Source organism: Lactuca sativa, chromosome 5 (assembly GCF_002870075.4).
Source record: "Lactuca sativa cultivar Salinas chromosome 5, Lsat_Salinas_v11, whole genome shotgun sequence".
In the NCBI taxonomy this organism is placed as follows: domain Eukaryota; kingdom Viridiplantae; phylum Streptophyta; class Magnoliopsida; order Asterales; family Asteraceae; genus Lactuca; species Lactuca sativa.
This window is the reverse complement of record NC_056627.2, coordinates 359895542-359921376: the sequence shown is the minus strand read 5'-3', so window position 1 is coordinate 359921376 and position 25835 is coordinate 359895542. Positions and strand designations below refer to the sequence as shown.

The 25835-nt window shown below is 33.9% G+C and overlaps 1 protein-coding gene and 2 non-coding genes across 4 annotated transcripts; 2 read left to right on the top strand and 1 right to left on the bottom strand.

Annotated features, from left to right (window-relative positions):
- The first annotated feature begins 5343 nt into the window (after window positions 1-5343).
- Window positions 5344-5429, top strand: LOC111902512 (small nucleolar RNA Z102/R77). The gene has a single exon (XR_002853845.1). It is a non-coding gene; the product is annotated as a small nucleolar RNA Z102/R77 (small nucleolar RNA).
- A 173-nt stretch (window positions 5430-5602) lies between these two features.
- LOC111902513 (small nucleolar RNA Z102/R77) lies at window positions 5603-5688 on the top strand. Its single transcript, XR_002853846.1, has one exon. It is a non-coding gene; the product is annotated as a small nucleolar RNA Z102/R77 (small nucleolar RNA).
- Window positions 5689-10688: 5000 nt separating this feature from the next.
- Window positions 10689-15274, bottom strand: LOC111902489 (transcription factor EMB1444). 2 transcript variants are annotated; one of them, XM_023898315.3, is made up of 10 exons: window positions 14578-15274; window positions 13869-14021; window positions 13687-13771; window positions 13462-13503; window positions 13128-13187; window positions 12287-13024; window positions 11574-11675; window positions 11334-11474; window positions 11123-11248; window positions 10689-11038 (listed from the first exon to the last, which is right to left on the bottom strand). In XM_023898315.3, exons 1-10 carry the CDS (start codon window positions 14673-14675, stop codon window positions 10958-10960), a joined length of 1626 nt encoding a protein of 541 aa, XP_023754083.1. In that variant the 5' UTR covers window positions 14676-15274; the 3' UTR covers window positions 10689-10957. The 2 variants fall into 2 exon arrangements, with proteins under 2 accessions (XP_023754083.1, XP_023754084.1); XM_023898316.3 differs by having other exon boundaries at window positions 13869-13974.
- Between the last annotated feature and the right edge of the window lie 10561 nt (window positions 15275-25835).

The window sequence follows — 25835 nt, the reverse complement described above, 5'->3', positions numbered from 1 at the left end:
GGGGGTTCATGGTCTCACCTGGCTATGTTGGGTGTACTCTGTCTGACCCCAAATACCACTCCAAAATGGTCTTAATCATTAAGACGTGCATCCAAACACATATATGTCCTTCTTATAACGCCTTAATCCATAAAGTCCAAAACTTTAAGCCTTTGCATGGTTGAGCAGTGCTTAAACCATAAAACTCTACCTTAATCCAAAAGTGAATTGCCCAAATCGTACGTTACTCGATGATCAGGGGGGTTCAGGGTCTCACCTGGCTATGTTGGGTGTACTCTGTCTGACCCCAAATACCACTCCAAAATGGTCTTAATCATTAAGACATGCATCCAAACACATATATGTCCTTCTTATAACGCCTTAATCCATAAAGTCCAAAACTTTAAGCCTTTGCATGGTTGAGCAGTGCTTAAACCATAAAACTCTACCTTAATCCATACTCAATACTACCAAGCTCTTGCATTGATAGAAAGGGACCATAAAGTAACCATTTTTATGAATCTACAAGACCTAAAATGCATTAGAGGACAACTAATATACTATGGAGTACTCCATACTCACAAAGATCCAATCTTTGGGACAAAAAGCTCATAAAACTCATCCATATAGATCAAAAAGGAAACACATCAAGGTATAAATTTTATACCTTCAAAAGATGCATAATGTGATGTAGTCTTTGAATCTACAAGCTTGTAAGCAACACCTTCTTCTTCACTAGCATTCTTCTTCAACAAAGGAGCACCAAAAACACCAATAAGATCCAAACTCTCACGCACAAAGCTTAGACTTGAGATTATAGGGCTTATGAGGGAAGGGTGTCTGATAAGAAATTTTAAAGGGAGTTATAAGGTGGATTAAATAGGGAGAAAACCCTTAAATTTAGGGTTTAGAGGTTAGGCTAGTACACCTGGTGTACTACAGGTACGCCCAACGTACTAGTATGGCTTCAACCATTCGGGTTCTCACAAGTACGTTGTGTGTACCTCACGTACGCCCAACGTACGAGTTGAATTGCGATTCCTTAAACAACAAGGGACCAAATGCGTAAAATTAAAATAGGCTAAGGACTAAAATGAAATTACATAAAAATCAGATGTTACAAGTCTCACCTACTAGAATCAGACTTCGTCCTTGAAGTCCTCCTCGGGAAACAAATCAGGATAATGCTTGCGCATCTCAAACTCGGGCTCCCACGTCCACTCCAAGCCTTTCAGGTGTTGCCACTAAACTTTGACCAAGTTCACTACCTTGTTCCTCAAGTTCTTCACTCTCCGATACAGAATTTCCATAAGCTTCTCAATGTAATGCAGGCGATCATCGACCTGAATATCCTCCAAAGAAACCATAGTTGTCTCATCAGCTATACACTTCCTTAACTAGGAAACATGGAAGGTATCATGAATCTTTCTCAACCCCTCGGGTAGCTCCAACCGGTAAGCCACCTTGCCCACACGGGCCAACACTCTAAACGGGTCAATAAACCTGGGGCCCAGCTAGCCCATTTCCTGAAGCAGATAACACATTTCCAGGGTGACACCTTCAGAAGCACCAAATCCCCAACATGGAACTTTAGCTCATAGCGTTGCCGATCCATATAACTCTTCTGGTGGCGCTGGGTCATCAACAATCTTTTTCGAACTTGTTGTATAAGCTCGGTCATCTTAAGCACTATCTCCGTGTCATTATGTCGAGCACCACCCAATGTCACCTCAGGCGATGATGGTCGACGGCGACTCGCGGCGGCCATAGTGGGTATTCCGGCCAAAAAATTGCATAAACAACTTCACACCCATAAGTACACTCTCACACATACAAACACACAAACACACACACAACCGCCCCTTACGGTGGCTGGTGGCAGCAGAAAATGGTGGCAGCCACCACCATGAGGTGGTGGCGGTGGGTTTCTAGCCAAAACACTCATGCCAACACATTCAACTCACGAAAGCAACACATACATGTGATTGACTTGAGGCCAAAGCTCCCAACCACCGACTAGGAGGTTGTTGTCATCGAAACAAGAAGAAACGGTGGTTAAAGGATCACCGACGACCACAACCGTCAGTCACAGCGACAAACCAACGAAAAGAACAAAAGATGGGAGAGATAAGTCACGACTTAACCTTACCGATGACCATCCAGTCGTTCACGCCTGAACTTCGTCGTTCATGGTTCTTCTATCGGTCTCGATGATCTTTCAGGAGCATGCGAGATATGGCTCTGGGTTTCCGGCTTCGTCGGCAGTGGGCGTCACCGACGACAGCTGTGGCGGTCGATCGTGGCTAATCGGTGGCGGCTAAAGAAGGTTCACATGGTGATGGCGGCTGCTGCAACATATTAGGTTTAGGGTTTCTGTTTCACTAAAACGAGAGGGAAAGAAGGGTCGTCGGGTATATCCCGTGTCCTTCCAAACTTCGATCCAAATATCCAACTTCAGTCCCTCCTCACAGTTTTGTTTTCAATTTAAATCTAAATTTTACCTTTTAGCCCTTGCTTCCATAATTCCTTTCATAGTAAGTCCTAATAATTACCAAGCATACCCCCACTTCTAAAATCATTTTCAAATTAAATCTATAATTTACTAAACAACCCTCAGTTCTCAAAACTTTTCATAATAGGTCTAATACTTACCAAACACCCATCGTCTTCTAAAAATCTTTAAAAAATAAGTCCCGAAATTACACTTTAATCCCCGAATAATCCAAATTATAACATTTGGCCCCCAAAACCAACATCATGCTGAATATTATGGATTTTAGGGCTATTATTCATTCATAAATTTTATTTATTTATTTATTAAATAAACAGGATGTTACAATTACATTCCATGATCATATCGTTGCCATCAAACGCCACATGTTGTTATCATGAACTCCTTTTGAAACCTCCAATATAATGTGACAAATGGATATTAAGAGAACACCAAGGTCCAAGGGTTCCTTGCAGGATTTGTTAAAAGATATGGAGTTAATTAGAGAAAGCATATCACAAAATACCCATAATTAACACAAAATTAAATGGTAACAATATCTACTTGTTTTAAGGTACATACCTGTATGCCCATGAGTTCATGAGCCAACTCAACAGGTAAGGGTTCACCACCCAAAACTGATATTATGGATGAACCATCAGGTCTAATCATTTCAGCCAAAATCGATGGACTATAAACAGTCTGCATTCCATACAACACAATTTAGCATAAGGTAAAGAAAGGTTTGGGAGTTTAAATGTGCAAACCTGTGTAAGCAGAAGTATGGTCCTTTCAGAAGTGATTCTATGTTCAATACCAACTGATCATAAATCCTTTTGGGGGTGAAATACCAGAGGGGGCACAACCTGCTAACCCTCCCTAGCTCCGGCACCCCAATGATCATGAAATTGAAGATATTTTCCATGAAAAGAAGGTCATCGACACAACCTCTTTTACACTACACCTATTTACAACTAGAGTTACACTTACAGGTCGCCACTGGCTTAAAACCTCCCCTAAACCTCTACACAAAGAAAACCCTAAAAATCAAGACTGGTATAATTTATGTTAAAAAGGGCTCATTGACATTGAATCGACTGAAAGAATCAATTCACGCACACAGATACAATCATATACCTGAATTTTGAGTAATAGAAGAATCGACATAGCAAACAGACAGGGAAAGCGGAAGCGGAGTGACGATGAAGCATCATCGGGACCACCGCCGCCTCCACCGCCACCAGCTCCGCGGTTGTACTTGGCGGTAGTGACTAGAGATGGCTTGGCTAATAGGATTTTGGGGGCTTGATGAGAGGAAGCAGACGATGAGGCGTTTGGATTTGAGGAACCGCTTCCTCCACCGATTGTTGCCATTGCCGGCAGACTCCTCACTGTGTACAATTACTGAACAGAAGGGGGATTTTCAAGCGTACATACTTGTTTATCCGGAGAAAGCAGGAGCCCTCACCCAATATCTCCATCACCGACTTTCAGAATCAGAAAGAGAAAGAGATAAAGAGAGAGAGGTAGAGAAAGAGATAAAGAGAGATATATAAAGTGATGGTGAGGGGTGGGTTGTTTAGGCACTAATGGCGGTAGGGGCTGGTGGAACATGGCCGATGGTTTCTTTTGCCAAACATTAAAAGGTATGTTGAATGCTAGGGCAAGGTTGAAGAAAATTAGGATTAATTAAATACGTATTTAGTTACCAAAATTAAATAATAGGTAAGATTACATTAATACCCTTTAAGAATGATTGACTTATATTAAATCCTACAACCACACAATAATTACTTTAAATACTTGAACATCTCTTCTCTTTCTTTCTCTCTCTCTCTCTCTCTCTATATATATATATATATATATATATATATATATATATATATATATATATATATATATATATATATATATATATATATATATATATATATATATATGGGGTTTGGTTCAAATAAAACAAAAGAATTTTGTGAGAGGTGAAGATGTATTCCTAACCAATCATTTTTGTTGTCAACAAAAATCTACTAAAATACAAAAATAAATGGAAATTTCTGGAAAAAAAAATATATATTAATTTCGTCATTCTATTTAATGAACATAAAATAAAAAAAAGAAATTATTTTTTTCATACATTATATCGAAGTTTTTTAGAATTATTAAAATATTCTAATATTTATTAGAACATTACACTATAAATATTCAAATAAATTTTTTATATTATTTTAGTATTCTACTAGAATTGTTAAAATTATTGGAATATTCTACTATTTTATTAGATTTGTTAAAATATTTTATGTACATTTAATAAAACAAAACGGTAAATTATTTATTTATTTATTTGATAAAAATGATGAAAATAATATTTAAAAAAAAATTCAAAAGTATAATTTATTTTGTGTTTATTTTTTTATCTTCAAAAGCACCTAGTTGCGACTAACAGCTATAGCAAAAAAACCAATTTTGAAACTACTCCATATCTATGTTTTAAATTTTGGATTAAATCTACAAAAGAGTGTCAACCACAGGGACTAAAGCAGTAAATATGTTTTTTAAGGTATGAAAATGCAGTTTAGACTATGTTTTTGTGCCAATTGTGCATTTATTCTGAACTTACAACCGGATCCGCGGTCTATATAACCAAATGTAGTTAGGGTTTTGAAGCAAAGAAATACTATCGTTTGCGCCGCAGCATTTTCCTTGAACACACACAGTTTGAATATTGATTCAATAGTGTTTTATTTATTTTTTTGCGTTGTTAATTTGTTCAATCTTTGCTTATTGATTCGAAGTAATTCGATATGCATAGATCAAAGACTATTATAGCAATTTTAACACTATTCTTTTTCTTGTTTTCTTTGAATTTATTTCGAGATTGAAATGATGATGGAAATTGTTTTCCCTATTGGTTTGACTGTCGATATGATGGCACAAATGTATTAGCTCTATCTGATCTTTCTCTTTAAAATCGTTTTTGTTAAGTAATGTGATTTTTTAGATTTCATATTATTTTGGTCGTGTATTGGAAAATCAAGTATTTGTTGTCTTGATTTTTCAGAATAATCCCTTATTTATGAAAACACACAAAGATTGACATTATATTTATGGGCATTTTAATGGATTTGTGTTCAAGATTGACATGATGATGGAAATTGTTTTCCCTATTGGTTTGACTGTCGAAATGATGGCAACAATGTATTAGCTCTATCTGATCTTTCTTGATTTAGTATTTTGATTGATAACAGTTTTGGAGTTCTTGAGCTGGTTTTCGTCCTTCGTACAAAATGAGCGACATAACTTTATAATTATCAAATAATATTATTTCTAAACAAAATTTCTAACAACTAACAATGTCCATATTAGGTATCCTTTTTGAAACAATAAATTTTTTGCCGTCTAAACCTAAATCAGAACAAAAGATATTGAAGTTATTCGATTGTTAGTAAATTAATATATTTTGTTTAAAGTTTAAGCCCACATATGAGCAAATCATGTAAAGGAAAAAAACAAATCATGGAGGCTACAAAGCAGATATTGTAATCTAAAATCAATTAAAAAAAGTTTACATTGATCAGTTTTTAAGACTAAGACGAGATACAAATCAAATTCAATAATTCATATATAAGTCATCTTATGAATTACCCTTACTTTTTTGTACACATATATTATGCGTTATGTTTATTTGTTCAAACTTTTATTTTGAATATAAATCTCATTTTTTTTAATAATGCTTTATTGGTATGTTTTTCTAAGAACCATGAATATGATTAGGTGAAGTTTGATTAAGAAAACCACCATATAAGAACCTTTTTATTAGTATGCCTGGGAACAATTCCTAAGAAAATTTAGGAAAAAATGTTGGAACCTCATGGCTAAGGATAAGGTAGGATAAGGTAATGGAATTGATAGATAAATTCATAGACTTAGGTGGGATAGGAGAATTGATAAATGGAACAGAGATGATGATAGAGATCAGCCCTAGAATAGAAGAACAATTTTTATTTAAAGAATTATATAAGGATACAACTTTTAGAACAACTTTTATTTAAAGAATTATATAAGGATACAACTTTTATTTAAACGAAGCAAAAAAAGAATGCGATCTTTGTTGTCTAACAGAACAAATAGGTTCTAGAAGATTATTATCTCTTTATTTTTTTTATTGTGAACATTAACTTAAGTTGAAGTGGATCATGGATGAATATTTGACAAATGTTTGTAACAGTTGAAGTGGATCATGGATGAATATTTAACAAATGTTTGTAATAGTGTTTTGGTTATTTATAAACTATATAGACTATCTTGTGGGCTTAACATATTTACTTACATCAGGTGTTTTGGGCATCTGTTATCTTAGACATTGATGATCGATTATAATGAACTTTTATATATATATATATATATATATATATATATATATATATATATATATATATATATATATATATATATATATATATATATATATATATATATATATATATATATATATATATATATATTTGGGTCATTGATAATGATACCATATGTTTCACAGTTGTTGGTTGTTATGTATATAGTTTGACAATGGATTTTCGAAGTTAGCTGCTCGTCGATTTTTTCCATAATCTTCAATTGGGACATGGTTTAATAATATGATGATGTTCTCTCATGTTAGAAAATAGAAAGATCATTCGATATTGTAAGTATATTACAAATTAATAATTTTATTTAATGAAATTATTCAATGATCATGTTGAAGAATAACATAACTAATATGATTGTTCAATACCTGCATTAAGAAAAAATATTAATTTGAAAAATACTTACAATATCGGTGTGGTCTTTCTGTTTTCTAACATAAGAGAACGTCATCATATTACTAAACCACGTTCCAATTGATGTTTGACGGAAAAAATCTCCAAGCAACTATCTTCAGAAATCCATTGTCTTATGAAAAAACTATATATATAACAGCCAACAACTGTGGAACATATGGTATCATTATCAATGGCAAAAAAATATAATTATAATATATAAGTTTATTGTAGTAGATCATCAATGTTTAACATGACATATACCCAAAGCACTAGATATAAGTAGGTATGTTGAGCCCACTAGAAGATCGATATGATTTATAAATTGTCAAAGCACTATTACAAACATTTGTCAATTCTTCTTCTATGATCCTCCTCAATTTAACTTAATTTTCACAATAAAAGAAAAATGAAGCGATAAAAACCTTCTAGAACCTCACTCTAGAGTATGAAATATAGTTTCAATCAAGCCTCACCATATGAAGATTCATGGTTTTTAGAGCAAACATAAACCAATATAGCATTATTAAAAAGAAAAGATATGAGATATCATTTCAAAATAAGAGTTTGAACAAATAGATACAACACAAATTGTATACACACCGAACCGATTTAAGGAACAATTCATTAAGGTGACTTATATGAGTTGTTGAGTTTGGTTTGTCACTCATCTTAAATACCGATCAATGTTAACCTCTTTTTTCAATTGATTTTAATTGGACAAAGTATGAAATATAGTTTCAATCAAGCCTCACTGATCAGTGTTCGGAATTGAAAACTTTGTAGCTAGTTCAATTTAGTGCTAATTAAACCGTTTATTACCCCTTTAAATGTGTCACCAGTTTTCCAAAATTGAAGCGTAGAGATGTTTCTAGCTGATCAACAAGCAGCAAAATATTTCCTATGATTACATGGAGATTTAAATTTTAATCCCATTCTATTTCCTGCCAAATAAAGTAATAAACACATGAAAAATAGCGGTGCATTTAGATTCCGATTCCATTAATCGTTTCCAAATGATTTTATGCTTATTTGATTGGTGGCCCAATCCACAACGGGGCATCAAAGAAGCATACATGGTGTTTATAAGAGGAAAGACATGTTTAATCAGAGCTGTATATCCAACCTATTAGGGAGGAGGGAGTCGTTCCCACTGAAACCACTGAACCCATTGCCACGTCAATTTTTCTCTTTGATTTTTCTTCATCTTTCCGAACCCACAACACACGGAAATCCTATATTTCTCAACCCACTCAATTAAAAAAAATACTAAACAGCTAAGATACAAGTCTTAAAACATATGGTACAAGAGAAAATGAGAGAGAGAAAGTAGAGAGAGAGAATGAAGTGGGTTCGTGAAACCAATTAAACAATCCGCCGAAGAGGGAGTGGTACCGACGGTAACTCTATTGCGAATTAAGATTTTACCTTGATTATTTTGTATATTTTTTTTAATTGATTGGGTTGAGAAAGATAGGATTTCCGTGTGTTGTTGGTTCGGAAAGATGAAGAAAAATCAAAGAGAAAAGCTGGTGTGGTAGTGGGTTCAGTGGGTTCGATGGGAACGACTCCCTCCTCCCTTAGGGAGGAGGGAGTCGTTCCCACTGAACTCACTGTCATATCAACTTTTCTCTTTGATTTTTCTTCATCTTTCCCAACCCACAACATGCGGAAATCCTATCTTTCTTAACCCACTCAACCCACTCAATTAAAAAAAAAAAAATACTAAACAACTAAGGTACAAGTCTTAAAACACATGGTACATGAGAAAATAAGAGAGGTAAAGTAGATAGAGATGATGAAGTGGGTTCGTGAAACCAATTAAACAACCCGTCGAAGAGAGAGTGGTACCAACGGTAACTCTATTGCTAATTAAGATTTTATCTTGATTATTTTATATATTTTTTTAATTGAGTGGGTTGAGAGAGATAGGATTTCCATATGTTGTGGGTTCGAAAAGATGGAGAAAAATCAAAGAAAAAAACTGATGTGACAGTGGGTTCGATAGGTTCAATAGAACGACTCCCTCATCCCTAATAACTCTTTCCACATTTTCCTATTTTGACTTTCAATAGATTAAAATCCCTTCAAAGATTTTGTTTTTAAATTAAAGTGTTCATTTTTTTTCTTGCTAGTGTCAAATGGATACATACATACATATAAGGGAGGAGGGAGTCGTTCCCATTGAACCCACTGCCACATCAACTTTTCTCTTTGATTTTTCTTCATCTTTTTGAACTCACAACACACGGAAATCTTATATTTCTCAACTCACTCAATCCACTCAATTAAAAAAATATACAAAATAATCAAGGTAAAATCTTAATTACCAATAGAGTTACCGCCGGTACCACTTCCTCTTCGACAGGTTGTTTAATTGGTTTCACGAACCTACTTCATCCTCTCTCTCTACTTTCTCTCTCTCATTTTCTTTTGTACCATATGTTTTAAGACTTGTACTTTAGTTGTTTAGTATATTTTTTTTAATTGAATGGGTTGAGTGGGTTGAAAAAGATAGGATTTCCGTGTGTTGTGGGTACGGAAAGATGAAGAAAAAATCAAAGAGAAAAGCTGATGTGGCAGTGGGTTCAGTGGGAACGACTCCCTCCTCCTTAACATAGATTTGCAATTTATACGTAGATACATTGATAGTTTAAATCTTTAATACATATATTATTCATACATACCTCAGATAAATACATCACTACTCTCATCTCATATGAATAGATTGATAAACATTTTGAAAGAGAATTTCTAATCAACAAACACAACTAAGGGAACTAAAAGGTGCTGTTTGGAAGAAATTCAAAATTGGAAGTGTTTCATTGAGAATTTAGTGGAGGATCTTGATATCGACTTTTAGAGGTAGTGGACGAACTTGCATTTAAACACAACCTTATAAAAGTGTAATAATATGTTCCACTTGAAGCCGCAATTCAGAATTAAGATCAACACAACCTTATAAAGAGTAATTTAGTGGGTGAAAGACGCAATTAGGTGACACATCAATTTTTTGTTCATATGGTATTATTATCAATATCACTATGTCCAATGAAGACGAAGACTTACAAGATGATGATGCTTTTGCTTAAAAAAAAATACAATCGAAATAACCAACTCAACTAGACAAAGATTAGACAACTTTTTTTTTGGGGGGGATTATTTGTTTCTCATCGATTTGTTATTATCATTTGATCAAGTCTTTTTTCTTTAACAACTAATTTTTATGTAACATTCACAAATTGCTTCTTTTCATTATATGATGTATAGTCCAGGTTTTTTTTATGATTATATGCATTCTAAGGTTTTAATTCTTTACAATCAAAGAGTTTCAATCTTCAATTAAGGTTCATTTCAAGTTATTGAAGTTGAATACCGAACACACTTCATCATTTTTCTTATACATTCAAGAACATCTGGACTTGTGTTCATGCAAAAAGGTTAAAACTTGATCATATAAAAGACAACATAGCATTGTAGTTTACAATCCCAATATAAGCCTATACAATTGCTCGTTACATGTTGATGACTATACAAACATGCATAGTTTTTTTTTTCCCCAAAGACACAAAAGACCTAAACTTGAAGGCAATACATATATTATTTTCGCATCAAATTTTTAAATAAATAAAAAAGAGCTAAATTACAACACGATATGGAAAAAATAAACAAAAAACCAACCCAACTAAGTTTAAGTCTGTGTCTTCGATTGTAATATCTGAACAAGTAACCAAAGTATATCCATCCGATGAACATTTCTGTTATTCTCTCCCTGAAATCATGCATCAACGCATTAAAATAGCAAATAGAAACAAACTTCATTTATTTATTTTTATACACACAATAGTTAATATACCTCGACAAGAAAACACATCCGAGTTTTATCACATTCGGGTTCTGTTACGCCTTTCAAAATAGTGAGACCCAAACTCCTAATGGCATCTGCTATCTCAAGAAAATGAACACCTTCTTCACACATCATCTGCGCATTTGATCGAATGAAATTTTTTTAGTTTATTTCTCAAAAAAAAAAAAAAAAAGATTTTCACCGCCAATCACCGCCATACCTCCACCAGCATTTGGCCGTTTGTACCAATGTTTTCTACTGTTACCGGACAAACTTTCATCTGATCCCCAACCTCCATTGCCCAACTTGAACCCTGTTCATGACTTGATGGACCTCGTATGCCTGCTTCCTTTCCTAGCAACTGCAAAAAATTTGTTTTGACTTAATACAGAAAGAACGACTTAATAGAGAAAGTTAGGGAAACTTGGTTAAATATTTATCCAGAGAGCAAAAGCATTACCTTAGATTCAGCATATTTATCGATTTTGTCAGCATGTTTTGTAACACATTGCATGAAGAGCATGTGCTTGATTGTTCTTTCCAGAAGCGAATCGATGCTGCACTGTGTCATAAGTCATAACTACCCCTTTTCAGTACATCCGGGCCCCACTTTTTACACAATACATGACACAACAAACAGTCTTGTACTGCCTTTGACATGCATTGGATTGGGACTAGGACTGACATTGATGTTGATGGAATATAAATTACAGTTTCTTTGTCCTATCCAAAAAGATAGAACAAGGTGGGACAGAGACTCCGCTCTCAATCTCTCGTCTGTGCAAAAGACGTAAATACCCTCGTCATCCACATCACTAAAAATAGCCCTAGAGAACCAGTCCCATCCTGTCCCGTGTAACTACACGGGACAGGACCGGAAAAGCTTTTTAGGGTTATTTTCGATGCTGAGAAGGATGAGGTATTTACGTCTTTTGCACAGACGAGAGATTGAGAGCAGAGTCCCTGTCCCATCTTGTTATACCTTTTTGGATAGTACAAAGAGACTGTAATTTATGTCCCATCGACATCAAATGTCAGTTACAGTCCCAGTCTCAGTCTAATGCATGTCAAACACAGTACAATCTGTTAAGTCCCATGTAACATGTAACAAACAGAACCTTAAAAGTTCCAAAATAGAACATAAAATAAAACATTATGTAGGGAGAAAGTTACCTTAGCTCCATTAGGAACAAGCTCACGGAGTTCCTTAATACGATCTTGAATAAGTTGTCTATCTCTGGGCCTGGGCCTACTACCTTCACCGGGTTTAGCCCGTTTCTTGCTAACATGCACCCGTTCTTGTGACTGCTCTAATGGTTCACTACACCTACTATGACTAGCCGATGAGAACCCTAATGAAGAACCATAAGTATCAAACGAATAACAACCTGAACCGCTCGTTTGCATGTCATTGAACCGCGGGTCGACCCATTTCACCGAGTTACTAAACTCACTATCGCTTTGACAAACATTGGCCACAACTGCTTCAAGAAGATGTTCGGAACCCGAGTTGGGTGTCAAATGATCGGTATTTCTCATTCCGATTCCGGGCATCTCATTGACCGTTTGACTATTGTAATTTTCATTTTGGTTAAAAAATGCGGGTCCTAGTGCTTCGTATAACTCGCATCCGGCTGGGAAATTGAAAGATGTATTCATGGTGTTGGTTTCGGTTTGGGAATCTGTATTTCCGGAGTTCATTAGCGTTTGGAAATTTGAAGGAACGGGAATTCCTGATTCCGGGTTTCGATCGGGATTGGATATTGTGTAGGATTTGTTGATTCCGAAGTTTACGGAAGTAATTGTATCGTTATATGAACTAGTAGTGCTAGGTATGCATCCGGTTAAAGAAGTTTGTAACTCAAGAAAGATCTCTCGGATGTCATTCACCATTTTCAAATCCTCAGGAATCTGTTGATTTTAGACAAAAGTATAAATTACCTAACTATCTATAACTTCAATCAAATCAAATAATTATTTAATGAATAGAAAAGAAAAAAAAAATTGTTCTTACATTCTTTAATGAGCCAAGTTGTACAACTCCATGAGGAATAACACCCACAACAACAATCGTCTGCATAGCAAGAAGAGATCAATTTATTTCACAAATCATGAATCATTGCAAGAAATAGTTTCATATATTTGTTAATTTACCCAATTATAGCAAATTCTTTTAAATACAAAGCAATTCTCATTGTTATAAATGGGTAGATTTTTCGAAGTAAAATATCCTAATAAGAAAAAACTAAAAGTGGAATGCTATAATTGGGTAGATTTTTTATTTTTCATTGTAATAGAAAAAAGAAAAACAAAAATTGGATGCTACTTGTTGTAAAGGCCATACATACCCTAATCCCAGCTTGCAGCTGAGTTTTCCATCCATCATAATCCTGAAAAACACCAAATTGCAATATAAATTGGGTTAAATACAACATTGCATTTTAAAAGATCTATCCACTTATAGCCATGTCATCCAAACATATAAAACAATTTTCACTTTCTATAATTGAGTATATTTTTCAAAAGTATAATATTCTAATAATAGAAATTAAAAGTAGAATGCTATTTCTTACCTCAAAGGACAAGCTGGGATCATTAACAAGCTGATCACCAGAAACCCATAGATGTTTATCTGTAACTGCAACCTGCCCAATGATTCTATAAAATAAAAAGTATCATGAGAATTTTTTTTATCATAAAGATTTTTTAAATGAAAAAGAAAAAACATTTTTAGTGTAGTGATAATGTGGTATACCCTTCCCCGAGAGAATATCTGTGAAAAGACATCTTTGCCACTGCTAGGTCAAGAAGGTCTTGTTCATGCAAATTTCCAATCATTGTATCAAACGGTTTTTTGCTCCCTGAAGGATCATTTTTGTCATAATAAGCATCTTCACAAGTCAACATCCTACAAGAAGTTCATATCACAGGCAATTGTGAACATCCTAAGGTTTATGAGGTAGTATAGGCATTCATGGATAGTTAGGTAATTTCACATCTATCTCAATAATCAGTTTTTATTAAAGTAGCTTCTTTACATGCTTCCTCCAGATCTGAATATTTTGACCCAAAATAAACGAAAAACTAAAATCAATATTGTCTAGATAAATGACGTTTAAAAAAAAAAAAGAGAAAGAGAAATTACAGTATGCTTAGGAAAATAGAAAAGGTTATGACTTAATGGAAAAAGTTTTTGACTTTCTTTGTTAAGATTAAGTCATGTCCTAATTAATTCAAAAAGAAATGGCACCTAAACAAATTAATATATACGATCCATGGAAATACCATCGATCCCACATCAAAAAACATAAAAATTGATTCGTATTTATGATCCCAATGACGATTCACAGAATAATTAGATGGTTTTGAGATAACGAAGATCAAGAAACAGACCCAGTTAACAATAACATATTTGATAGATACAATAAGTGATTAACGAACATGTAAAAGTAAAATGATCTTACATTCGAGCTTGAGGATTCAATTTCCAAAAAACAGCATAATTCCAGTCGGTGTTAAGACAGAAATTCTTGAGAGCTTGATGTAATGCGCTAACCCCCATCTTCTTTCAACAAAATTCTAAACAATTCCTAATGTAATTACACCACCAACCTAATGAATTATGAACTTTCACACCCCCAAAAAAAAGTTAAACCCTAATTTACACCTAGCTCCCCCTGTAAGAGCCTCTCCCTGCCTGTTTTCTCCGTAGCCCTGCTCTCCGTTTTATTGGTGGATCTACTGTTAGAATAAGCAGACTCTCCAATCCCATTCTCTTTCCCCCAATTACTTAAAAAACCCTAACCCTGACAGAAACCTAATGTTTCTTCAAATTTCAACAAATTTGAACCAAATTTATAAGACTGACATTCAAAAGATCAATACCCACATGAAAAACTACACAATTCAAGAACCCCTCCATTTAAATTCAAGAATTTTAAATTGAAAAGAGATATCTTCTTGGATCTTCCGATCAACAGTTTCAAAGAATTTAACTGATATCAAACGACATCGATGAAATGAGGGGAAAAATTGAATGTTTGTTCACTTTTCAGCATTAACTTTTCTTCCAATTTAGAAAAGATACTAAAAGAATTGAACTTTTATACACACAGAAAGAAAAGGAAAGGAGTAAAATCTGTGTAATAAGTGAGCTTCAAGACTAGACTTATAAACAGAGAGCGGATATTATTATTCTTCACTTAAGTTTAACAACCCACCCTCCAACTTCTAATAACTTGCCAATTGGTACAAGAATTGAAACCATATTTGCGAATTGACCCCAGTTCACCTAAAGCTTTTCAAGAATGATGACTCACCAAAAGAAGTGTCAGTTTGTGTGTACATAATCTTTTGATTCTCTACACTCATTTTTGTGATGTTATGAGTCACCTTTTATAGATGTTCTCATTCTTATGGCAAACAATATGATGTTTCAAGTTAGAAAAATGTTTCCTATTTCCCATCATCTTTCTTACTCACCCTTTCACAAAATACCTGCTCACCAATGATTTTTATATGTAAAAGTTATGACAACAACAAAACACCTCTATTCGGATTCTTTATTTATAATTTGTGTTTAAGTGGTCATTTGACTTGCATAATGTTTAGTTAGGTGGCAATATGGATGGGTCGATGAATCGGATAACAGTAAAAACGAAACATTTCCACAAACTTTTTTTAAATCTATTTCTAGAATTTTATATTATGATTAATATGTTATATATTGTTACAAAATCTATATTGGTACAAAATCCATTTGACTAGTTTTTTTTTGTAGTTGATCTTTTAGGTTAATTCATTTCAATTGTTCAAATTTAAGTTTAACTCATACCAACAAACTTACAAATAACTAAATCATAATCGTCACCTCTATGTTCAATACAAGAGTGATCTATATAGTTAAGGGAAGGTATATGTGTATTGTGTGGACACACTAAATTTCTTTTGTAGTGTAAAAATAAGACCTGAAAAAAAAACTTTAATAAAAATACATGTAAAAAAATTGTAATAACACCTGAAAAACAGGGTTAGACGTTTTAACCTTATTGTAAACGGATATCACCAATTGTATTATCAATTATATTATTGTAAACAAATATCATCGGTTGTATTTTGGAAAATTTTGTGGAGTTTGTTAACATGGAATTATATTTATAATTAGTAAGTTGTTATTTGGTTAACCTGATAATTGAGTCAAAAATACTAGTTGATAAAAGACCAGTTTACTAATTTTTATTTATTTATTTAGGTTTAGGTTTAGAAATACTAGTTGATAAAAGACCAATTTACTAATTTTTATTTATTTATTTAGGTTTAGGTTCAAGAAATTCATAAACTTTGTGAGATGCAAATTCAGTGCACTTAACCATCCTTGAACACCTCTAAAGTTAATGATGATTACATTTATTCTATTTTTTCTTAATATAAATAAATTATTAAGTAGAAGTATATAAAACGAATCAAACAAATTAGGGTTTCTTTTGAAGAATTCGACAAAGAGAGTATCATGAGAGTAAAGGGTTGTTTCTGATGGAATTTTAAAGTTACAACAATATGCACAATGTGAAAATCATTTAACAATTAAGAATAACACATACAACCTAAAAGGATCTTTGTCTCATGTAACGTCCCGAAAATCCAAGGTAAAATTTTCATTTTTAAAACAATAATCTATATAACATTTCGTTCCCAAAATCATTCAAGGTGAAAAATAGTATTTAAACATCACAACAAAAGTTATCAATGTGGAATAAACTCTGGGGGGACGTTGTGCAGTCACGTTGGACCCTTCCCTCTCGTACCGGAAATACCTGAAACCATAAACATGAAATCATAAGCATAAAGCTTAAAGAGTTCCCTAAAATACCTCACACCATACATATCCTTGGGCCTAACCCTCACATTGGGCCCAACCCATAACAATGGGCCTAGCCCTTCCTAATCAATGGGCCCGACCCAACATACAAATGGGTCTAACCCTTCCAAATCAATGGGCCCAACCCAACATACAAATGGGCCTATCCCGTCATACCATGGGCCTAACCCAATATACAATGGACGTAGCCCGACATACCAATACAAGGGTTACGAAGACAACTACCATTCTACATAACATATCCTAGTGGGCCGACATTTGTGCCTTCGACCCACAAAGTACAGTGAGGATACTCACCTGAATCACAAAGCCGACTAACACCCAACTCAAAGCCACGCAACCGCCGCTACAGTGCTCCTATCACAACATACAAGCACCAACCTTAGACTACATACTGAAATCAGCCATCTTGGCCAAAATTCAACCCAGGTCATAAGTCAATGGTCAAATTCAAAGTTAACAATCCCTAATGTCAATTATTCAGCCTCACCTTGTGACCAACCCTTGGTCACGTCGTGAGAGCTCACTCGGTCCGATTCCAACTCATCTCAACTCCACTCAGCCAACTCAGAAAAGAAAAGTCACTGGAGCTAATCTCACGTCGTGACCAGCTTCCTCTCATGTCTTGAGCTCCAAGAAGCTTAACGGAAAAAGGGGTCATTCAACCCTCACATTGTGTGTCATACCCCCGAACCAGACGACAGAAACGTTCAGGGGCGTGTGCGTGACTTTAACCTTGTAGTATCATCACATAGTATATAATTGAAACATAACATCATCATCATCATCACACATGTAATATAACAACATACAATGTTTACATCGAGTATTGTGTTTAAATATTACATGCCAAAATAATTAAAGTATGATGGAACAAAATATAACAAAACATCCATTAAATTGTTCAGCCAAACCTGCTTCAACGGTTTCCTGAGAATACAAGTTAATTTAAAAAGGCCAACATAAAAATGTTGGTGAGTTCATAAGCATGTTTGAGAAAATGATTTGTATAACTTTGTAATCACAAGAAAATCCTGTATTTCCTTAAAATAGTTTAGTATGTTTGTGCCCGATCTTGTATTAATGCATGTGTGTTTTTGTTTAATAGAATTCCAAAAGTAAATGAAGAGAATATAAAGAGAATGTCCCCAGACAACTCTATGTTGCCTACAAAAGAGAATGCTGGTAAGTCAACCCCCGAGATTGAGTACCGGCGCGAGTATGTTCCCGAATAATCCAAAGAGAAAAAAGAGTGGTCTCCCGTAAATTTCATAATGTTAATTCCTCTACGTGAGTCGTTATAACCATGCTAAATAAAGACAAGTTCGCCTGTCTTGGCGTTTATGAACACCGACGGAAAATAGAATAAGGTTTTTGTCACCCTAGACTGGTTTAGTCTAATTGTAGCGAACAGCTTAGGTGTGGGGTGTCATCCCCATATAGATCTATACACAAACCCCCCCCCCCTCTCCCTCCAAGAGACTCTGGTTATAACTACATGCTATGATCGTACACTAAATAGGTGTCAACCGACACGTCTCACTGGATGCTTAATCGAATTTACACAAAGAGAAACATATAAAACTCATTCCAAGCCCAATGAATCATGTAAGCGAACAACAGAGGCTCATTGAACACGTAAGTCATTTTTAGGCCCGAAAGGAATGAGATTATATAACATGGGCCTAAAATATATGTAAAATGACAACCAAGGCCCATTTCATATGTAAGGTATTTACAGGCCCAAATAGCACGCAAATAGTATCCAAGGTCCATCGAGCATGTTAATGGGTCAATGAGGCCCAATAAACATATAAAGAGTATTCATGACCTATCAAGCATATAAATGAGCCACTAAGGCCCAATAACATGAGAATGGTAAAAATTAGCCTGTTTGTTATTATTTTGCTAGTATTAGCTCAATTATTTGCTAAAATGGCATAAAAGGCCCACTTTTTTTGTAAAAATGACGTTCTTGGCCCATTAAGCCAAAAATTTACAATTAAGGCCCAATTTTAGTAAAAATAACATTTTAGGCCCCTTTTTGGACAAAAATTGTATTTAAGGCTAGTTTTTGTAAAAATAACATTTTTAACTCACTTTTATCAAAAATATCATTTTTGGCTTGATTTTTGTGAAAATATACATTTTCGGCCCATTATAGAAAATTTCATCTTTTTGGCCCAAATTTTCATAATTTCACAACTTTAACCCTTTTTATAAAAAAATTACGTTTTTGACAAAACTTTCTTGAAAATGATAATTAAGCCCACAAAAGACCCAAAATTACAATTTTTGGGCCCAAAACCATGAAAAGCCCAAATAAGGCCCATTCATGAAAATACTTACATTTTTGGTCCCTATAAGGTCTCAAATGTCGAGATTATCCATTTTCAGCAAAAATTTCCTTTTGAACCCCTTATTAGCCATGAGTTACATAAATAACCCATACTTTGTCATATTTGTCGATTTTGCCCCTTTCATGAAGTTTTCTTAGATTCAAGTATCCTAAATGTATTTTAAACCTTTTCTTGTATGATAAGTTGAAATAAGTGTTATATTATACCAATATCATCATCTTCTAGTAGATCTTTAAGTTTATGAAGTTTACAACACATAAACACATATATAACTAAAGAAAACACACAAACTCATGCATACACACATAGATCTACATAAAACAACTTGTATTCTCCCCCAAAACAAGTAAAAATCGAAAATAAGGGGTATGAACTCATTTTGCTTTGAAGTTTTCAGTTTTTGGTAAGGAAATAAGGAGATCTCGGCCCTAGATGTGTTCTTGATGAGATTTTCGAGCTCTAAGACGTTCTAAGAGCATAGATCATGAAATGATGTGGATTAAGAAGAGATTTTTGGTGTAAACTTGAAATTAAAACTATGGAGTCAAACAAAAACTTACCAAGAGTGATGAGCTTTGATGAAGAGTTCTTGATGTGCCCTTAAAATTCTCGAAAACTAGGAGGATGGAGGGGGAAAGTTCTTTGTGCTTGAGAGGAAAAAAAAGAGAGAAAATATTAAGTTTTAAGATGAAAAGTGATGTTGATGATGAAGGCTCTATGGCCGAGAGTGAGAAGAGATAAGAGAGAGGGAGGGAAATGTTGAAGTGATGTTGCATGGGTGTATGTGATTTTCTTGTTATTTGATGTGTTTAAGTATGGAAGTCCACCATGCAAAGATTAGGTGGCACATGTATGTTTAATCTCTTTTTTTTGCATAGTTGGGCCGAGAATGAGGAAGAGAAAAAGGGAATGAAATAGTTTAGGCCCTTTCTTGACTTAGTTCAAATTTATGAGGCCCAACATGAAGATTTTTCGGCCTATTGGGCCCTTATGAGGGTTTACGACCCAATTAAGCCCAATAATATAGTTTATAGCCCATTAGGGCTTATGAAACAATTTATGGCCCATCATGTCCCATTAGAGATAAGATGGATCATTCTAGGCCCACATGACCCAAAATACTTTAGTTTCATGGATGTGGGTCCAATTAGATCCCAAATAGGGTTCCTTGGCCCAAAATAGCCAAATTGAAAGTTTACTGGTCCATAAGGCCCAATAAGAGGATCCTAGTCCATAATAAACTTGAACTGAGATTTTTAGGGTTTTCAACCCATAGTTGGATATATGAGATGTATTGTATTAGATTTTGAACTTGGATATATGAGATGTATTGTATTAGATTTTGAACTTTACTTAGGGGTTTTGATTCAAGTAGATGATTTCATTTTAGCATATATCATGATATTCACTTAGAGTAAAAGCCTTATAATAGCTGATGTTTACATGAAAATAGAATCTCATAGCTCAAAATGCTAGTTGTGACATTGTGAGACCCTTTGTCTCACGTCGTAAGCACAGTCTGAAGCCAAAAATCTAACAATTTAAGTCTTTAATCCATTAAGCCTTTTACCCTAACTTTCCATTCATTCAAACTTGCTCGACCAAGGAGAGAAGTGGGACAAAAATTAGATCTAGTCACAAACAATAATAAGGGTGGAAGCTTTGACACTTACAAGGGTCCAGAAACAATATGAGGTGATAATGATGATGATTGCTTGCAATCCTCTTTAAAAGATCACCTTCTCTTCTTCTTCAAACCAAGAAAGGCTCCAAAATAACCAAGAATCAAGCAATGGATGAAGGATAGGGGTTTATGAGGTGGAAGAGGGTTGGGAGGCTGATAATGAACCCTAGAATGGGTTTAGAGGTGCTTAAATACGAAGGAAACCCTAAAATATCATGCGCTTGGGCTGTATATATTCTCACGTCGTGAGCCTTTATGTCTCACGTTGTGAGACCAGTCCCGAACAAAAGTTTTCATATAACCCATGAGGCTCCTTGTTTTCTAAAATCCAACATTTTGACTCCTTGAAACCCTAATTCATTTTGTTGGGTCACTTAGTTGTATATATTTGATTATGCAAAATATATATTGTATAGTTATAGTTGGTTAGTTAATCTGAAGATATGTTGATGGAAGTTCATATGTTGAAGAATAAAGAACATTGCCTGAGGACTGAAAGACCCTAAAGACTCTATCAGCACCAAAGGCATGAAGACATCATCTACTGAAGATTGATCAGTTTGTCCAGATGCTGAAGTCTATACACTAATGACATGCTGATCAGATGATACGCTGATGATACTCACTGATGGTCATTCACTATCTAAAGTTGAAGTTGATCGGCCTGACCCTGACGCCGATAACTGAAGTTGAAGCCAATTCTCTGATCATCTTCTGATGTGCTGGTGCTGATATCCGAATCTGCAGAAGATCTAATCTGATACATTCCTTATTTACATGTTCAGATTATATTTAGATTCGATTCAATCCCTTGATTGAAGGGATTCACTAGATTAGATTAGTATATATACAACATTAGGGTTAAACCCTAATGTTTAGCGTCTTGTAAATTTCTTGGTTTCATGACCGTCTTTGTGACGACCTTTCTTCTTAGTGAAGAAAAAAACTCTTTCTTAGTGAAAGATCAATTTGGAGAATCTCTTGCTTTCTTTTCGTTTTCTGTTCTTCATTGTTCTTTCGTTTTCTGTTCTTCATTGTTCTTTATTATTCTTTCTTGTTTATATTTGATGTACGAATCTACAAAGGGTTTGGGACCTTCAATTGGCATCAGAGCAGGATAACACATTTGTTCTAGGATGTTGAAGATTCAGAATTTCATTCCCATTCAGAATCTCGAAAATCAGAAGAACGAAAAGAAGAATATATCTTTTACATTCATCCAGATATGAAGAATACATCATGTGACAACCTGAAAATTTCTAGAGCAAAGTAAGTCTGAACTCTAACCAGGTACTAGTAAATTCACAACACACTTGATGCAATGAAACTTTGGAAACCAAGAGAGCATGCTTATACAAGTTCATATGTATATACACTCTTGAAAGTCAAGTTATAATGAACCTTTAAAAGACAAATGAAGTCAACAAGCCATCAAAAACTCAAAGGAGTCAACACAAGTTCAAGTAATATGTCTATGAGCATGCTATAGTATAATACTTAAGGATTTCAAGTTTTAGAACCTTAGAACACCCTTGGACCAAAATCAATTACTTTAAAGATGTTAGGACCGAAATCAATCCCATAAAACTAGTGGCGAATTTAGAAATGAAACTCACAAGTGTCCACTTAAAATAGAGTTATAAAATTGAATAACAAATTTATATTTTATTTTAATATATATATATATATATATATATATATATATATATATATATATATATATATATATATATATAAACAAAGTACATTTGTAAAAAGATAAAATGAAAATTTAGAAATTGGTAAATTTAAATGTTTATTGTAATTTGAACCATCACCCAAGGGTTACTACACATGATGGAAGCTATGACCTATAGTTAATTATTAATTTTAGGCTTTGACTTTTCAGAAACAAATTAAACTTTATACTGCATCTATCCACAAAACACCAAACTAAAATAAACCTAAGAGAGAGAAAGAGAATTACCTTAACATAGAGGAGTCGAAGATCAGGAGATGGAGCTTAACTATGCAAATGAGGTGAAGGAGTCAAGGAGAAGAAGACTGCAGGCGTCCGTCGGTCGATCAACATAGATAGATTGCTGACAACAACGAAGAGAGATTACGAAGGCAGAGCCCATTTACACCAAAATTTTTGTAAAATTTTGTAGGATTTCTAGCTAGTTTTCACTCTTCCTCATTCTATTATTTTTTTCCTAGAAGTTATACGGAGTATTTTAGTGTAAATGATTTATCTTTTGTGTTCTATTTATAGAAACGATTTGGTTTTGTAACAACCTCTTAAATCCATGTTCCTATAACTTTTACAAGTTTTAAGAGTTAAAATTAAAATAGATTATGATTGACATGTTTGAAATATTAAAATTATGGATTAAGTTTTGTTTTGTGTTCAAAGGGTGTCCAGTTTGTGATTTTCACGGGTGTCCCTCTGAAATTTATTATATTCCTTGTATATAAATTCTTAAAATTAGGGGTGTCCAAGGACACCCTTAAGAGACATGTAGCCTCGCCTCTACATAAAACCCACCATGACCGAAAATACATTCCTAAAAGTCATTAAGGCTGATATCCTTCCAACTAAGGACCGAAATCTATATCTTGAAGAGTAAAAAAGATGATTTCGGTCTTGATGGACCAAAATCCATTCCAAGTTAGCTGAAATCTCAATTAGCATTAAGGTAAGGTGCCACTTGATTGTCAGATTAAGTTCCCAATACAACATAATACACATTCCAATGTAACCATCCTATCAACCTCCTACTTCTCCTTCCTATTTAAGATACAAAATTAAAAATATTCTTATTCATTTCTCAGTAAACTTTTCACTCCATGTTTGCTCTTAATATCGAATCCCTCTCTAGTAAACCAAATACTCTCAAATTCTCTTAAATAACCTAAGCTTTACAAATAGAGAACTCTTCTAAGTTAGACTACAAGTATTGTTGTAAGTTCTTTTCTTTTTATCTAGTAGTTATTCAACACATAAGTTCTTGTTTCATCAAATATTCACACATTAATATGTGTTTAAACATTAGGATACGACTATCGTTTCGTGTTCTATATCGAAGTCACCGTGTTTATCTAGTTATCTAAACGCGACTACATATTAGGTAAGTTCATACCCCTATATTTTCAAGACTCTTTTTCTATGTTTTAGTGGGGGGATACAAGTAAACATGCATGAATATTTACATTAAAACTCAAACATTTAAATACATTATTTTACCATTTTTACGAAAAGTGTTAAATACACGAAACGGTTTTACTATCAATCACATATGATTCCACAAACAACATTTTGCAAAACTTTACATTATTCATACAAATATATATATATATATATATATATATATATATATATATATATATATATATATATATATATATATATTTCGAGTATTTTGCAAAACTTTACCATTATTCATACATACATACATACATACGTACACACACACACACACACACATATATATATATATATATATATATATATATATATATATATATATATAGTTTACGAAAATTTACCCTTTTATAACTCGTTGAGCAAAGGATAAAATTATATAAAGTACATATATAATTGTTTTACGAAATTTTCGACGTTATCCTGGAAATATGGGATAATGTCATTTACAAACGTTTTCATTTCAAAAACACATACACTCGTTGATTGGAAATTGTGAGACGCTGTCTTCAATCGTACCTATCTGAGGTATATTCGCAAGTCCTGTATTTATAACCGGAATCTCTGATACGAGAGCGTGATACTTGTGTACAGATCTATACACGACTGATGATCCCACACCCTGGTTGTTAGCTACAGCCAGATCGACAGTTGTGACATCCCTAATTTCACGGCTAGAAAAGACCGATTTAATTTATGCTTTTAAAATAAAATCAAAGTAATCTTTTCAAAGATGTGTTGCGGAATTTGTCCCTAAAACAAAACATGATAAAAAAAACTTATCAAAACATTTCTTAGAGAAATATGTATTTTCATTATATATCAAAACCTCGGGATGTCATGTTCTGATACATACCAAAAGCATATACAGTACATCATAAGCCATGTAACAATTATTTACAACTACTGGCCTATAATCCAAAAATCCCTCTTCATCATCCAGACTATGCTCTGGGTCCACTACCTGTAGTATAAAAGGTTGAGTGGGTCGGGCTTGGGAGCCTGGTGAGCATATAGGATTTTCAACCCACAAATAATAAATTTATTACTTTCATCAACAACAATAAATTTATTTATTATGTTTAAACATCAAACAATCAACCCAATTTCACACCCCCATTATCTTCTTTACTCTTAAGGATCCACCATAAGAAATCAACTAGTCCTCGTTCATTCATTCCTAAGGATTAACCTAAGGAATAAGCACGAAGTCCACTTTTTTTTTTGCCTATAGCGCAATTGTTAATGTTATTTATTAGGCGCAGCTGCCAACAACATCATTTATTCTCTAATTGGCACAACTGTCAATATTATTTATTAGGCGCATCTGCCAACAACATCATTTATTCTCTAATTATTCTCTAATTGGCACAACTGTCAATGTTATTTATTAGGCGCATCTGCCAACAACATCATTTATTCTCTAATTGGCACAACTGCCAATGTTATTTATTAGGCGCAATTGCCAATAACATCTATATCATCTTTCATCCCTCATTCTTTATCTACCCACGTTTTACCCAACATATTTGTAGATATAAAATACCTATACAGTTTAAAACCTGTATAAAACATTCATTCATCATCCATCTCAAATAAACAAACAACATATATAC